The sequence below is a fragment of the Halictus rubicundus genome, chromosome 17 (assembly GCF_050948215.1).
Source record: "Halictus rubicundus isolate RS-2024b chromosome 17, iyHalRubi1_principal, whole genome shotgun sequence".
NCBI classification, from domain to species: domain Eukaryota; kingdom Metazoa; phylum Arthropoda; class Insecta; order Hymenoptera; family Halictidae; genus Halictus; species Halictus rubicundus.
Window position 1 is genome coordinate 2,806,457 of NC_135165.1, and position 16,288 is coordinate 2,822,744.

General features: G+C 38.9%; 4 protein-coding genes and 1 long non-coding RNA gene across 5 annotated transcripts in view; 2 read left to right on the forward strand and 3 right to left on the reverse strand.

Annotated features, from left to right (window-relative positions):
- Positions 1 to 9,416, reverse strand: part of LOC143362704 (uncharacterized) — a 35,779-nt gene extending 26,363 nt beyond the window's left edge. Inside the window, 2 exon segments of the mRNA XM_076803094.1 lie at positions 7,072 to 7,147; positions 9,272 to 9,416. Of these exon segments, the coding sequence (XP_076659209.1) occupies positions 7,072 to 7,147; positions 9,272 to 9,294 (99 nt within the window). The 5' untranslated portion in view covers positions 9,295 to 9,416.
- Positions 9,417 to 9,743: 327 nt separating this feature from the next.
- LOC143362531 (protein DPCD) lies at positions 9,744 to 11,027 on the reverse strand. Its single transcript, XM_076802779.1, has 4 exons — positions 10,871 to 11,027; positions 10,403 to 10,605; positions 10,072 to 10,305; positions 9,744 to 10,006 (listed from the first exon to the last, which is right to left on the reverse strand). The coding sequence occupies exons 1-4, from the start codon at positions 10,932 to 10,934 to the stop codon at positions 9,905 to 9,907; spliced, it is 603 nt and encodes a 200-aa protein (XP_076658894.1). The 5' UTR covers positions 10,935 to 11,027; the 3' UTR covers positions 9,744 to 9,904.
- Positions 11,028 to 11,044: 17 nt separating this feature from the next.
- LOC143362532 (uncharacterized) lies at positions 11,045 to 11,528 on the forward strand. Its single transcript, XR_013083658.1, has 2 exons — positions 11,045 to 11,181; positions 11,448 to 11,528. It is a non-coding gene; the product is annotated as an uncharacterized LOC143362532 (long non-coding RNA).
- Positions 11,529 to 11,855: 327 nt separating this feature from the next.
- On the forward strand, positions 11,856 to 13,255 carry Mttfb1 (mitochondrial transcription factor B1). The gene is made up of 3 exons (XM_076802778.1): positions 11,856 to 12,630; positions 12,723 to 12,876; positions 12,971 to 13,255. Exons 1-3 carry the CDS (start codon positions 11,997 to 11,999, stop codon positions 13,224 to 13,226), a joined length of 1,044 nt encoding a protein of 347 aa, XP_076658893.1. The 5' UTR covers positions 11,856 to 11,996; the 3' UTR covers positions 13,227 to 13,255.
- A 466-nt stretch (positions 13,256 to 13,721) lies between these two features.
- On the reverse strand, positions 13,722 to 16,148 carry LOC143362529 (zinc finger CCCH domain-containing protein 15 homolog). The gene is made up of 7 exons (XM_076802777.1): positions 15,922 to 16,148; positions 15,596 to 15,803; positions 14,947 to 15,188; positions 14,666 to 14,869; positions 14,402 to 14,576; positions 14,118 to 14,318; positions 13,722 to 14,051 (listed from the first exon to the last, which is right to left on the reverse strand). Exons 1-7 carry the CDS (start codon positions 15,988 to 15,990, stop codon positions 13,918 to 13,920), a joined length of 1,233 nt encoding a protein of 410 aa, XP_076658892.1. The 5' UTR covers positions 15,991 to 16,148; the 3' UTR covers positions 13,722 to 13,917.
- Between the last annotated feature and the right edge of the window lie 140 nt (positions 16,149 to 16,288).

Below are 16,288 nucleotides of genomic sequence, written 5' to 3' on the forward strand. Positions count from 1 at the left end.
TTTTATATTCGATATACCGATTTAATTAGGATTCCTTGTGCTGCGCCGAAAGGGAGCTTAGAAATTTTCTGTTCAGATTATAATCTGAAGATCTGAAATTAAAAGGTCTTTGGCTCTGAAAGATTACAAGAAATTCCGCTTTCGAAAGCACGCGAAACATCTGTGGGAAGTCGGTGGACCCGAAAAGCAGTCTCGGGTCAAGCTCGGTCAGAGAGACAAAAGCGAGTCTCTCTCGGGCCGTGCTCGAAGAAAGAGAAGTATGGTCTCGCGGGGCAGGTTGGTTTGCATACCGTTCAGGATCGTTCGGGAACGGAGTCGCGACAGTACGTGTAACGAATGGGTACACGCGCGCGAGAGCTCGCAAGTTTCATCAACAAATGACATGTTTATATGGTCCTCCGGTGTCGATCGTTGGGAACTTGGGAGAGCGAAGCCGTTGCGGCGCAGTGGGTCCTGACGTGACACACGACCCCCTTCTTATTAGAGGCGCCAGTCTGCTAGAAGAAGAGAAGGAAGAAGAAGAAGACGAAGAAGAAGAAGAAGAAGAAGAAAAGGAAGGCGTTCCGACGAACCGAACCGAGGTATTGGCGTCAGATAAGATCGCCGAAACGGGGATCAGTAATATTTTATAAAGTCATCGAAGTTGCTCGCTAACTTCGGCATAAATTACAATCGCCGGCTCCTTCGAACCCCTCCCTTTCACCCTCCCTCCCCCGTTCCCCCCTTCGCAACCCCCATCCTCGTCCATTTCGTCAAGCATGCTTCTCCGCTGCGCGGAAAGATTGCGAATTTCGCGACCGATCGTTCTCGCCACTCACCGAACAAACAATTGCTAACTCGAGATCGAACTATAATACAACGGACAGGATGTGCAATGTGTTTTCATGGCGCGCGTGACGTTCCGAAAACTGTAAATTAGCCCAACCGGGTAGGAGAATTGGATAGAGTAGAATATTTTTATATTGATTTTTCCACAACGAATATTCAATCAATGGAAATATTCTCCCCCTTTCAGTCTACATCAAGCCAGATATGAAAATGGAAATTCGCATAAAGATCGGCAGTCTAGTAATTACTACGCTCGTACCCTCTACCGCGAGGGTATTTATGGGAGTGTCATGGCCAGCTAACCTTGAAGAGAAAATTGCTTCTACGCTTCATCGGAGAGGTTAATCAACTCTTTTCTCGTTGATAAGCATATGCAAGAATTCATCTTGGAAGAAATAGCACAGCTTCTTCGTGAAAGAAGACGGCAGAAAATGGTCGAAATTTGCTATGCCATTCTGTCCCGGCTCGTGATATAAAATTTATGACGAAGCGGGATACACGAAAAATATTAAAAATCCTAAATGATCGTAAATTTGAGACAAATGCAAAAGTTCGAACCCTCTTTCGTAACCGAGAGTCGAGGTTTCGGGTTCGCCTTGGACTTTGAGCTCTTCTACACACTCCCACCGAACAGTATCGTAGTAAAAAAAAAAAGTTTATAACTGCAACAACAGTAGAGCTACTGTAATTGATGTTCCAGACCAATACAGTTATCGCGAGGAACGTGGAGAATTGAGTGTTTCACTTCATTCTTCCAAGTGATTCTGCTACACGAACGTATTCAGTGTTAAATCGCCGTCTCCAGTATTTACGATACACGACTCTCCCACAGAGAAGTCTCTCTTCCGAAGAGAGAGAGAGAGAGGGAGAGAGGATAGTCTCTGGGACATCCGCGTGGTTCAACAGACGCGACGATTTTTTTGATTAATAATTCCCGCCGCAATAATTCGACATCCTACTCGATGGTTTACGAGCCGGGGACCCGGGGCGCCGGTGGAATCGGGGGAACGTTGAAAATCTTCGAAATTATTGCCGGCGTCGAAGGCATCAGATTAATTTGTCAGCGGCGGCGAAACCATCATTCACCGCTGCCACATGCGATATTTGGCTAGCATATGTCGCACAGGACTGCAAACATTTTTTCACGTATGATTTATGAACAAGTCCCTGGCAAACTTCGTAGCGGAGGAATGTATTCGTGTCATGGCCCGGGCGCCTCTCTCTCTCTCTCTCTCGGACGCGCGCGCGCACACGTCCCTCCTCTCTAACTCTCTTTTTCGGGCTCTCTTTCCTCCTTTTTTTCGGCAAAATGTTAAGTAACGGCCCCCGGTGATGGTAATCGGTTTGTTCACTGTCGGAAATAATAAACGGCGGCATTGTGCCTTGTCGCAGACGTTAATCTTGCGGGTAAACACACTCGATTTCACGGCGGACGACGCGCAACTTTTATGCCAAACTTACGAAATCCCTTCGAGACACGAAAACTAACGCGGCGCTCGGACCGTGCTCTCGCCCACAACCTCGGGATGACAGTGGGTGTCACACTTTACAGCTTTTCATGGGTATATTAATGTTTGCGCTCCCCTCTGGCCGAGATGCACGCCGAACATCAAATATCACGTGCCTGTTTAGTATAATTAACACGCGAGCTGCCACCCATTTCTTTCGCCGGCGATCTTCATAGATAGGGTTGCCAAACGCTGGACATGGCCGGAGCCGTCAATTGATACGTTCGTGTCGCACGCATGCGAAAACATTATTGAATTCCAAGATCCGCAGTCTGAAAATTGCGTTACAATTTGCATTAATATAATAAATAAACGTTCAGCAGGCTTAACAACTCGGTTGGACGTTTCGATCGAGGAAAATTTTCGGCGTCGTTCGGATATCGAAAAAGTGCAAAAAAGGAAACCGAAGGCGACGGACGTCACGGGATGTAAAATCTACATATCGAACGTCATCGCGAGGCCAGAACTTCTCGATTCATTATGGTTCCTCGAAGGCAAGTCGGCTTTCACCGTCGTCGGTGAAAACAACGAGGGAGGTTAGTGTAACCGAGAAGTTAACGCGATAGCGATCTGAATGCCGAGGATTTCCAGGGGTTGAAATACAGATATCACCCACGAAGACAGACTACCCATTCTCGGGTTGGATCCTGACCCGAACTGAAGCGAAGAATTAATATTCCGTTTCTACCAGTGCAGAATTTGCCTTACCATCGTTCAACGATCTCGAGGGAAAACCTCTCAGGTATTCGGCCGAGACCAGAAACGGAATGGTAAGAATGAAGGAATACTATACCGGGAGATACACCTATCTGTTCTTCGATTTCCCACGTTTAAATCATTCCACGGCTCTTCCTACCCGGGAAGATGGAGAAAGAATTCTCTACGGGACCGCTTGTGACAGTTTCCTGTGAAGAGAGAACACGAACCGATTCTTCTCGTCGAAGTTCACTGTATCTCGGTATGTATCTCAAGCTCTACAACGTTGCGAAAGCAACCGAATATTTCTGTGTTGCGAAACGATGATTGAATCGAGAAGCGTCGCATCGTTGACGGCGATTTTGCGTTGAAAAATGTAAAGGTTGGTAGCTCCTGTCTCTCGGAACGGTACGCATCGGTTGCGCATTGTTCGTCGTTCATCTCCGAACGTAATACTATACAACTACGCGGCCGCTGAAAGCAGATACACGTAATAAGTACCCACACAAGGCTCGTGAAATACAGATCAAGGAAACAAATTTTCGGACGATAAACATCTGCGAGGGCGATGAAAACGTTTCGATATTTCTTCCTGGAAGCACGCTATAAGTAACGCGTATGTACACGGCCGCGACTATCATTCCATCTTCCAATCTTTTATCGTCCGACAATATCTCGCGTTCCCTCGACAACACACACACACACCCACACTCGTGAATACCAGAAGTAAATACTAGATAAAAATCGTGGACTTGCAACATTTTGGGAATTAGACTGCGGATCCCAGACTGAAAATTCAGCAATCTACGTTCTTTAAAAAATAATTCAAAATGGGCACTGTATGGTACACATAATTCCTTTCCCCGAAAGATTGTTTAACAATCGTTGCTCTCAGGACTCTTTGGCGCATCGTCCGCGCAAAAAGAAAGCAGCGGCGTCGAATTTTACGAATTCCCCGGTAAAATAAAATCGGGGATCGTCCCGCGAGAGGACAGAGGGTTTCGCGAGCCTCCGGGCCGCCGATTCGGTACCAAATTACAGGCACGCGAAATTCAATCCAAAATTAAAATCGACTTTAAAGCGCATCTTTTACAATGTATATGTGACCAGCGAGTACTGTCTTAAATTCATCCGGAACCACTGCCGCGATGCCGTTAAAAAAAGAAAGAGAAGAAGATCGTGTCGGGAGGGGGTGGGGGAGGCGGAGAGGCCGAGAGGCGTGTAGGTCGTGTCGGTGAGCACGGTATCACATTTCGTGTGAGCCGATATTTGTTACACGTTGCCGTAGAAGAAGATGAAAAAGCGGTCCGGAGTGGCGCGTTTCGAGAAGAGAGCCGAGAACGGAGTGGCATGATCACGGGCAGAGGATTGGCCGCAGCGATGGTCGGCGGATGGGCAAGCATCGGGCACGAGCACAGGCACGAGAGCATTTGAGGGCCCTATTAACGAGTGGCCCCCCACGGCCGGGCGCAACGGGCCCAATCAGCCCGAGTCCAATTCTTGGGGCCCCGGCTTCGACTTGTTTTATGTAATGCCTGCGACGCCAGAATCAATTAGCCGGGCACCCTCCTATTTTGCGTATGCGTACACGCACACGCACACCAACGAACGGCGATATGACGGCCCGGGATCCACCGAAAAAGGTTCCGAACTTATTTGCAACTGTCCGGCCGAGGTACCAAGGGACGACGGTAGACGAGAAAAACCGGTTCGCTCTCTCGGAGTTAGAGGCGGAAATTAAATGAGTCAAGACAAACGGGAATAGCGGCTATGCTCGCCACCAACGGCGCACGGAATTGCCGATGCCGATTTTGACGTGGCAATCTATGAACTGTTGATACCGTCGCTCCCTCTCCACCACCGATTTGGAAATCCTCGATTTGCTACTTGGAAATCAATGCTTCCTTCGGTCCACGTCTCAGGCACTATCCCTGGGAAAGACGATTCAAACAAACGCAATGATAAAACTCGTCATACTGCGCGTTTCTAGACGAACGCAACGATGAGTTAACTGTCCAAACGGTCGCGTAAATCTAGTTTTTATACGCATCGCTGTTCCTTTTTCAGGCATTACCGGATTCAATATGGAGGAGCGTGCACATTCAACGCGAAGTGCATTCTTCAAATTAATTTATGGCGCCCGAAACGCGGCGCAAAAACACATTCAACCGCGGCTGCGGATAAGAAATACCTTATGGACGTTTTAAAGAGCCTCGTGGTTTCGAATTATATCTTTCCTTGCGAAATTACTCCGACGAGTACATGTATTTTCTGTATTACAAGACGGCCGTGCGTTCAATTAGCGGCGCTCATCGTTTTGTATTTTAATAAGGCCCCGACGAAAAACTGAAGATATAAAAATGGTTTATGCCACGCGAAACTCGAGCCCGGAGCACTGTCAATTAAGTGTCGCTGAGCACACCCACAACCACGGACCGTACGAGCGAGCATGAGAAGACGGTACGAGCTTCTACCGATAATCAAAATTTCTCCGTCGGCCAACAATTTTTCAATCATTGATCACCGGGCTTTTTGCGGTGGTATTTTATCTGTGTCTCAGTTCTCTCTTTCTCCCTTGTTTTATATTTTTATTTGTTCGCTCGGCAATTGACCTGGAATTCACGTTATTGGATTAATAAAAGTTCGTACGATTTTTCTGTCGGCGGTAAACTCAACCAATAAATTATTTCTCCCAGTTCGCAAATCGCGTATGGAAAATTCGTGAATCGATGAAAAGTTTCGTGCGATCTCTGCGAGCGAGAGATCACAGTGATCGAGGAAAAATTCGTGCTTCACGGAAACACAAAATTAGCCTATTCTCGACGTCGCCTGTCCATTGTTCCGAGCGACTGTGTGCGTTCAATCGAAGACAGTATAAAATCGAAGCGACGACTGGCTCCTGAAAGAGAAAGCCGAGAAAGATGTCATTGGACGTTCGTCTATCCATAAAGTCGGGAAACATCAGTGAATACCGCTTGGATCACAGCATGACCGCGATACATCACACAGCGGCAGCCAGCATGAGAGTTTGCTCAGCTACTAGGCAAACAATCGGCCGTGGCCATTCACGATCCGAAAAGCGCTGCCGCCGTGTATCGGACGGAATAGTGTGCATACATCAAGCTTGTTTATATCTTAGCCGGGGCCGGGGCATGCAACAATACAGCAATTTGGCTTCGACTGATACGGGATCTCACCCGGAGGTGCCTTTCCCGCCTTACCGTTACCGAGAGAGCATATCGATGAACAAACGGGCCTCCCTGCGCTGTCAAGCAGTGGTATAGAAGCCATTTTTACCCGGTGAAAGTTCTGCTTTGTAAACATTCGTCTAAATCACTTGCATACAGCGCAACGATCGCCATCGATTGCAATGGCCCCGAAAACTATTGGCACGCTGCGTTTCCGATTTCCGCCGACATTAAAACTGCTACAATTCCCGAAAAAGGATTCGCACGGATATCAATTTGCACGCGTATTGAAGCTTGAAGCCTCCACTTTTGCAAGCTATCGTTCCTTTTTCTTTTTCTCTGACAGTTTTTTGCTAAAAATGGTAATTGAAACGTCTCTAAAAACAATGGAAAAATTTGCTAACCAATTCGCAGGTATAATTGGCGACGTGTTGGTTCTATACCACTGGTTCGCACCGTCTTCACGGTGGTCTGCACCGTGTACCCTACCGATGTGTGAGCGCATACCTAACTGATACGTATGGATGCCGACACTGTACCCTCTATTTCTGGAATTCGATGTGATCTTATCTTGGTTTCAAAGCCGCCACGACCCCCGCGAAGAGGATCATTGATTTACTACGAGAGAGAGAAAGGGGGAGGGGTGGGAGAAAAGGAAGAAGAGTAAGGCGACTCCGACAACACAGTGATCGTACAGAGTCGAGAACAGTGGCTCCAGAAATCAGATTTGCGAATGTATCACCGATAAAAACCTCCGTTCTTTGTTATTCATCGGTGATCAATCCTTCTACGGATTCATAAAAAGGGATGGATGAGTGTTAATAATTAATTGATTTGTGAATAGTACTCACCTCCTTCAGGGGTACTTTGAACGGCAGAATTTTTGTACCTTTTATTACCGTGCCAAAAGGTTTGTATTCCAGCCACCTACGGCACAAAATACGACCACATACGTATACAGGGTGTTCTACTTAACTTGGACAAGCTGCACCGTTCGAACTATCAGAAATGAGAATAAAGTCGTAAGACAAAGTCGAACGAAGTTAGCGATTAAGATAGAGCACCGAAAACCGCGTCGCTCTAAAAAGTTGAATTGAGTTGCACTCTTTAAATTGTTTCCGGTGTTCAAAGTTAATTGAAAATTATTTTAGTACCGCTACTTTACGTATTACAACTGCTGAGTAACATACTGATAAATAATTAACAAAAATAAGGGACCACCGTTTATCTTTCACGTATATTAAAATCGAGTCTTTGTTTTTACTTAATCGAGAAGAAAGTGAATTTTGCTGACGCGTAAATGAAAATTATTTAAAACCATCAACTTTGGCTTATGATTTCGCTGCCACCCCTAATCATTTTAACGATGCAGCTTGTCTGAGTAACGTGGGACAGCCTGTATGCACAAGTGCATGTTGTTTGAATGAACCGGGTAGATGCAACAGGTGAGCCCAGAGTGTAACAAAACAGAAAAACAAAGGATGTGTGCATGACAAAAACATGCTAAAAAATCCGACTGTATCCAAACAAGTTTGCAAAAGATTCCACGAATGTACCTCGCTCGTGCGACTGATGTTTTGAAAAAAAAAATAAATTTACTAGTTCTATAACTATCTATTCAAATAGGAATTCGATTTTGTCAGAGAAGAAATACAGTGGTAGATCGTAATTTAAATTAAAAAAATGTCTAAATATGAAAAATAAAAAATGAATATATCGACTAGATAATTGATTTTTATACCGAGCAACATGAGAATTTGCTAAAATATGTGTTATAAACAAAATATGGCGTTAGATCAATCATTTTTTCAATTACCATTTTTGTATCGCGTCCTACATTGCCTACTGGAATCGTACCACGACACTCGGTGGTCGGAATTAAAACCAAAAATGATTATAAATATTATTTGAATGTGATGACTATTGATAACGCGGTAGTAATATTGCAGGCACAATTTGACGAGTTATTTATCCCCCACAACTGCTACCTGACCAACTCTGATCATTTCTGTTCGACATAGTTCCAAAATTCTTCACCCTAAATTGTAGAGTGCGCAACAATACTATCGATTTCTAATGGCGTCGGTATTTCCGATCGTGTTATTCAAAACCCCAATACACCACCTCCACTATAGCTAATTTTTATTACAATATACTCTTAATTGTTTCTACACGAAATTCGAATTATTCTATAGGAAAACTTATTGTAATAAATCGATTCTCTACAAAGAAACTACTGGAAGCGTATGTGATTTAAAAGTAGCATCAAAACAATATATTCTTAACAAACAAAAACAATTATATTCCCTGCGTACGAGGCAAACAATTTCATTAGTCCGTCCATGTTCTTACTTATCGTTTGCGACCATTGAATCAATAGAAAAATATACGTACATTCAGATAAAAGATATGGTTACGTTGTACTTCGCCAGGTAACGATGATAAGATACAATTTAAATTTTACGTATCTTCGAAAACTTACGTTTTTCTTCTTACAACTACGGACACAGATATTAAACAGACCATGCTGATTTTGTTTTATTCAGAGAATACTCAAACTATAAGTATCGAGAAACGGATAATCTAACGCATTTGTCATTCGAGCATAACCGCCTTATGTACGCTAAAAGCGCGCTCTCGCGGATAGTCACTTGAGATTTTCCACTCTGCGATGCAAAATATTAAAATCCAAAATAATAACGCCTGCCCGATAAAATATTCGAAAAAGTTTTTGATTTTCATTCACAGATGCGCCACGTGACGGGATATCACACAATCGATAATCGGTTAAACGTAGAAAAACATTGAGCATTTATATTAAATAATCGTTAAATAGAACGCGGATTCCAATGTTTATAGTTGTTAGGAGATTTAAGAATATCGAAATGCTGTACACAACTTCGTTTCAACAACGAAGAATTGAAAACAAGAAAAGTCGGCATGACATAACCTCTTTAAAATGTGACCTTAGATTTAGATCGATAAACAACTAAGTTTAAATGTTCGTAGAAACTTGTTAGAAGTGTGTAAAATGGAAAAAATATTACGTACCCATTTGGTATCGTTTTACCCATGTTCGCAGCTTGTTCACTTAGCGTATTTGTTAAAACGTAACACCAAATTGCAAACTACTAACACAGCAGATATGCGCAGCAGAGACAGTAGATGTCGGCGCGACGCAGAACCATCGATCAGTCTCTCGATTTTCGCGCGCAACGCCTCTACATCATTCAACTTCATTTATCAAAAATATCATTCGTAATTTATCAATTACATTTATCAAAACATTAGTTCGTGTAACATAAATGATTTCCAATTCATATATAATTATAATATAATAATTATTATATTATAATTATTGTGTTCCTCCAAACACAAGGGGATTTTTTGAGAAATTAAATTTTTCTCACTTCCTCAAGTTTGAAAATAGTTTAATAATAATAACATCTATACGAATGTTTCTTATATAGATTAATTCTCTAGACTTACCAATTTATTTTGTTAAGTCAATTTATTTTTTAAATTACAATGCAGACTTTGCTTTAGAACTTTAACCTTCAAAATAAATTGAAAGAGGCCTGTTATATACATGGAATAATTCCTCTTTTGAAGAATGAACAGTTGTACAAATATAGCTGTGGTAATGGCAAGGAACAAAAAAATTTTAGAAACTGAAGGTTTTTATTAGCTCGTTGGACACTGTACAGCGTCCTTACTTATAGTCGCTTGTAAACTCTCCTTCAATACTTTTTTTTCTATATCCAAGAGGGCAGGTGGTTTCTTATACTATGAATTAAAGAATTATAAGATTTGCATGTAAGTACTGAAATGAAAGAAAATAGTTTTCATACCGTAATAATTAATGTATTGTACTGATGCGTATAAGATATCCTGTCCTGCTCTGGTTTCAATCCAATGCGTTCCAAATCTGGAACTATTATTTTTTTAAAGTATTTTTTATTACTAGTGCGTACTGTTATTGTTCCATCATCTTCTGCAGTTACTGAATATACGCTCAGTGGATATGGTAAATTTCTTATACGCCACTCAAGTGAGGTCTTTGTTATTCTTCTGGAAATAAATGGCTAAAAAATACATATACAGAGTTAATAGACATAAGCCACAATTTAAATGTATTTCTGTGAATACATTTTTAAAATCTGTAACACAATTTTCACGTACAGCATTTGAACTTTCCTGTATACCACAGACTTCAATGTTATTCTGTCCGGGTTCAGGATCTCCAACTTCTACATTCCAACCTACGTTCTGACCAAAGTTACCTTTTTCTTTCCATGCTCTTCGCACTACTACATTCGTTTCCATGTGATACTCTTCAACCATTTCTCTCCCATCATCTAATAGAAAATGAATTTTCCTTTTCCCTGAAATTACAATTCGTTCTGTCTATCGAAATATGCATTTCTTATTTGTTGTTGTTTATTTCTTCATACAAAATCAAATTACTGTTTTGTTTTTATTAATTGTATACGTTAGTATTATAAAGGTACAAGTTCCTTTAGATTGACAGTTATTGATCAAACATTGAAGAGGTTACATATGTATCTAATGACACGATTATCTAAGTTAATCTCTAAATAAAATTTTAGTAAATATATCATAATTAATTAAGATCACAAATAATCTTACCATCTTGAATAATTGATGTTTTCTTAGCACTCCGAATTAAATTCAACCACCGTTCAGCCGCCATTAGTAAATAAGTTAGTCATGAACACTGCGAAAATGGAAGTGATCATGGCCGGGCTTTAGTGCCTTTGCTATAGTCAGCTATAGTGCTGCAACAAGCGACTGGAAACTAAACTTCTATACTGCAGTTTTATATCACTGTATATCACAGAACTATAAAGGATACACGAGGATTGCAAGGGTCCAGAAAACTGTTTGGACTTGGTGAAACAGCGAATGAGAACTTTTAAGATTAATTCCCAAATTAAAAGGTAATTATGTAATAATTTTATAAATGTACTTATAAGTGATATTTAATAATCTCATGATATTCTTGTTTCGATATTCTTGTTATAACCTCAACAAAATTAGCTATATATATACATTTGTATGTACTGAATTTGATACGCAATTTGTTGATACAATGACCAAATACTTAATAATAATGTAACATAATAGTACAACTAAAATTCTTTTGATTTGAGTACAATTTTAAAGGTTATAAAAATATACACGTTTTTATTTTGTTCTACTAAAGACAAAAAGGAGGACTAGCAAAACTAGTGAATTCATAACAGCATTTGGAGGCAAATATTGTGAAGATGTCTGCTGGTGAATGGCAAGATTAATATTTACTATATAATTTTTTATTACAGTCTTATTTTTCTAATATGCCATTTTATTCACAGATAAAAACGATGTGATGCCAAAAGTTGATATCAGTAAGATAAAATCTGTAGATTTTATGCATTTGAAACAAGCAGAAGAGATAAATATTCAACGAGCACTTAAGCATAGACAACTTCGTTGGAAAACAAGTCTATTCGGTATCTCTCTAGCACTTGGAGTTATTGGAATTTATGTTTACACTATAAAGACAGTAAAGCAGGAAACATTCTTAGATGATTTCAATGAACCTGAAACTATACTAATAGAAGCATCAAGTCAAAAACAATGAAGCATTGAACAGCTTAGAAGCATTTATAATTTTGTAGCATATGAAATATAAGAAAAAAAAGTTATTGCAACAGATGTATTGTAAATTATACTAAATATTTATAAATAAATTGTTTTTAAGCAAAGAGAAATGGTAACGGTTCTAAGATTACCACCTCTCCCAACAATTAGGGATATGGTGAAACTGTACAAAGTATCTGCAATGAAGAAACTTTCACAGAATTTTATTTTAAATGAAAAGCTAACAGATAAAATGATAAGAAAGACAGGAAGCCTATCTGATGCTCATGTATTGGAAATTGGTCCAGGTCCTGGTGGATTGACTAGATCAATCTTAAGACAATTTCCACAAGAACTAATTGTTATAGAAAAAGATAGAAGATTTACACCGATATTAGAGATGTTAGCTGATGCTTATGGAGCAGTTAATGGTAAAATGAGTATTATCTATGGGGACATCATGACAACTGACTTATCTAATTTATTCCCCGAGTCCAAAGCGACAGCTTGGGAAGACAAAAGTCCAAGAATTAATTTAATTGGTAACTTACCATTTAATATATCTACACCTTTAATAATTAAATGGTTACAAGCAGTCAGTGAAAGGAAAGGTCCTTGGTCGTTTGGAAGGACTAGAATGACATTAACATTTCAAAAAGAAGTTGCTGAGCGTATAATGGCTGAACCTTCAAATCATCAAAGATGTAGGTTATCGGTAATGGCACAAGCTTGGACGCGTCCAGTGCTACACTTTATTATACCAGGTACATTGATGTCCTAGCATGCCTTTAAAATTAATCTACATTTTATTTGCGCAGTATTTTCATACTATTTTGTTTATCTCTGAAACCTTAAGGTTCTGCCTTCCTTCCAAAACCAGAAGTTGATGTTGGTTTTGTAACATTTGTACCTCTAGTCACTCCACGGACGAAACATGAGTTTAAGATTTTTGAAAAAGTAACACGACATATTTTTAGTTTTCGTCAAAAATATAGCATACGTGGTGCTGAGTAAGTGCGATTTATTTAAAAACATCGTTGTTATAATGTAGGATATTTTACATTTTTCCTAAAGCAAGACTAAATTTTCTTATTTATTTCGTAGGACATTATTTCCACTAGAATGTCGGGACGAACTAGGTCTAATGATGTATAAACTCTCGGATATCGATCCTCACACGAGACCTATGCAATTAACAGTGGAGGACATAGACAGACTCGTTAGTGCATATAAATATTTATTAGAAAAAAATCCAGAAATCGGCTTATACGAATATCGAGCATCTCGACGAATAATAGGATCTTCCAATACAAGGGATGTAGAAATTGAAGAATGTGATCTTTATTCGACTGATAAATAAAGCGAACCTCTTGCTTCTTTTTTGTAATACATACATTGCAATTTAATTTACATTATTAATAGTCGCCCACTATGAATCGTTCGAGAAGTAATGAATGTAGTAATTTACAAAAAGTTTTATGCATTTAATTTTATTCATGCTTACTACGTATATAAAGATAATGTTTGTAAAAGTTAAAATAAATTCAAATCCGTAAACTTACTGTTCGATCTTAGAATATATTTTGTTTCACCTGCTAGTCTCGCCTCTGCACTAAACTGCTATTTTAGTTATTGCCTCAGGATGTAATTGAAAGTAAATTACATTAAAACCTTCAATGGTTTCGTTCATTATTTTTACAATGACGACGTAACTGTATATATATACTTGCTTTCTCAAGGTAATAAATGTCAAACAGTTTCTGCATATAATAAAAAATGGTAAATACTATACTTTTAATCGTTAAAAGTAAAAAATTATCATTACATGGAAATACATTAGACTTTTTACTGAAAGTAATTTGCACGAGACCAGCTCTTTGTATTTATATACATTATAAGTAAATATATTGTTCTCGGATAAAATGTAAATAACAATATACAAGGCAGCACACTCGAAACTAGTAGTGAAAACGTGAATAATATAGTGACGTCTGAGTTACAGATAAATGAAGACACACAGTAAGGAAAAGAATTTGAACAAAATATTTGGATCACTCTTCGTCTTCGTCTTCTTCTTCTTCTTCTAGATCTATGTCATCTAATTCATCTTCTAAACCTCTCAAATCTTCTTCAAGGAATAGGTTTTCATTAATTGCTAATGCAGCCGCACCTTCACCTAAAGTAACTATTATAAAAACTTATTAATATCTCTAACAATTATTCTGAAATAATGAAAGTATCGAATATTTACCTGTAGAACTTTCACCGTCTGTAACTTCATTATTTTTTAATCGATCCGCACTAGCCATAGTTATTCCAGTAGTGTCAATCTCGCTGGCTTCCAAATCATTGAGCCTGTCCATATCAAGCTCTCTGTATTCAATCTTTCCTTCATCATCTTCATCTTCTTCACGAACATAACTAGATATTGCTTCGTCCCCATCGTCAATACCTAAAAAACATATAGACACAAATTAACACATAACTTTTATGTAAATTTGAAGAATTTAACATGTAAAACAAAAATAAACATACCGTCCCCGATTGCAAGATCGGGATTGAAGTAGAACATTTCTCTACCAGATATACCAACTTGACGACCAGCTTTATAATCATTTCGTCTTCTTTCTTCTTCTTTAATAGCCTGTTCTTTCTTCTCCTTTAACTTCCGTTTCTTCCATGCCAAAAATGTCTCTAGTGTTATTTTAGTCTGTGAAAATATAAAATATATTAATATGTGTTTCTCATATTTCTCTTATATTGCAAGACGTTTTACAAATCAATGGAAGATTGTCATACTTGATTTGGCCCCAAATTGGCACGCTCTTTTTCAATTAAATCCTCTAGAGAAATCTCATCCTTTTTATCCTCCTTTTTCTTATCTTTCTTCAGTACAAAACCAGGAGGTAGCGCATGTCTATAGATGCATTTTTGTCCTGATGGACATTCCCAAAACCATCCATACTTTGCTTTTTCTACTGCTTCCAAAAAATGTTTACAGATCTAAAATTCAGGTAGTATTGTTTATTCGTGTCACTTACAAAAGATAGATGTTTGCATTTTGTAAATGCTGTACTAACAATGTCAGTAGTTGGACGATTTCCACCACCGTGTTTCTTTTCTACTACTTCCTTCAACTTATCCTCATCCCACTTATCCATGGTATCAGTTTCTTTATCATCATCGTCTCTCATATCACAATATAACGAACGTTTCTCTGCTTTTCTTTCTACACTTAAATCGTGTGAAAATTTGCACTTGTCTCCTTTTGTACATTGTCCTTGTTTGAAGAATGCGCATACTACCGATTTGGGATCAGTACCTATAAATTCGAATGATTTCATATTTACAATTTGTATAGGCACAAGAAATATTGCTATAAAAGCATGATTAAATAACGTATTAGATCCAAAATTATTCACGGCACAATTTTACAAGAGGATGAGTTTTTATGTAAAAACATAACAATCAAATTTCATTTCATTTCAACATTAAATTACTTGTTCATAACAATTTGAAAAAATGTATAGTCATGAAGTTGATAAAAATAAGAAAATATAAGAAATAATAAATAATAGATATGGCCAAGTATAATTGTTGTTGCACACAAAAACGTCCTCTTTTTGGGTATGTCAGTAAGAATAGTACTTCATGCATGTTCAAACAACGATATCGATAACATATTGTTGTTTACTTAAATCTTTGTAATAATCTTACTTTATGCAATACCTTTATCTATTTTTTGTGTTTGGACAGGCTTAAATATGAGAGCTAATTCTTTCTGTTCCTTCAACTTTTTTTCTTTTTCAAGCTTTTTAACATTAGGATCATCTAATTTCCGTGGATTAACACCACCTGATTTTACCTGTTTCTCTACTTGCTGAATGAACTTTTGTTGTTTGGCACCTTTTTTATTTTTTATACCGAAAGTTTTATCCTATAAAAGAGAAGGTTGTCATATGGAAAAGTATTAAACGTACGTGTACACGTGCAGATATATTCAAAATATGGAATGCATTTTAGGTTAACAATATACAATTATTATGTTCAAATACCTCGATCACTTTCTCCTTTTTCTTTTGCTCCGTCTTCTTATTGGGAGCAGCTGGCTTTTTGGGTGGCATTTCATTCACTTCTCAGTGTTTAAATGCGTGCAATGCAGAAAATATGACAACAAAATTTACAAATTCAGAGCAATCTCACTTCCATCGGTGGAGCAATCGGCTGCCCAAATTGGCAAGCTTGAATCCTTGAATCTATAGTAATGAAACAGACCATGGAATACAGAGAGAGGAAATGAGAGTTCTCACGCCCAGGATTTTAGTGTCCCCGGTATAATGATGGCTACAAGCTTGGGCGTTTTGCCACTACGAGGTAATGACTCTGTTTGATGATTTCAGCTTTGTGATAGGTCCCGTTGAG

Bases quoted from the DNA above. Each gene is read 5' to 3' on its own strand.
- LOC143362531 (XM_076802779.1), bottom strand. From the start codon at position 10,934: ATGGCGGCTGAACGGTGGTTGAATTTAATTCGGAGTGCTAAGAAAACA. The intron at 10,606-10,870 runs GTAAGATTATTT...TTGTAATTTCAG, and splicing joins AACATCAATTATTCAAGATG to GGAAAAGGAAAATTCATTTT. The intron at 10,007-10,071 runs GTATGAAAACTA...TTTAATTCATAG, and splicing joins ACAATACATTAATTATTACG to TATAAGAAACCACCTGCCCT.
- Mttfb1 (XM_076802778.1), top strand. From the start codon at position 11,997: ATGGTAACGGTTCTAAGATTACCACCTCTCCCAACAATTAGGGATATG. The intron at 12,631-12,722 runs GTACATTGATGT...TGAAACCTTAAG, and splicing joins GCTACACTTTATTATACCAG to GTTCTGCCTTCCTTCCAAAA. The intron at 12,877-12,970 runs GTAAGTGCGATT...TTTATTTCGTAG, and splicing joins TATAGCATACGTGGTGCTGA to GACATTATTTCCACTAGAAT.
- LOC143362529 (XM_076802777.1), bottom strand. From the start codon at position 15,990: ATGCCACCCAAAAAGCCAGCTGCTCCCAATAAGAAGACGGAGCAAAAG. The intron at 15,189-15,595 runs GTATTGCATAAA...TCGAATTTATAG, and splicing joins AACACAAAAAATAGATAAAG to GTACTGATCCCAAATCGGTA. The intron at 14,577-14,665 runs GTATGACAATCT...ATATTTTCACAG, and splicing joins CCAATTTGGGGCCAAATCAA to ACTAAAATAACACTAGAGAC.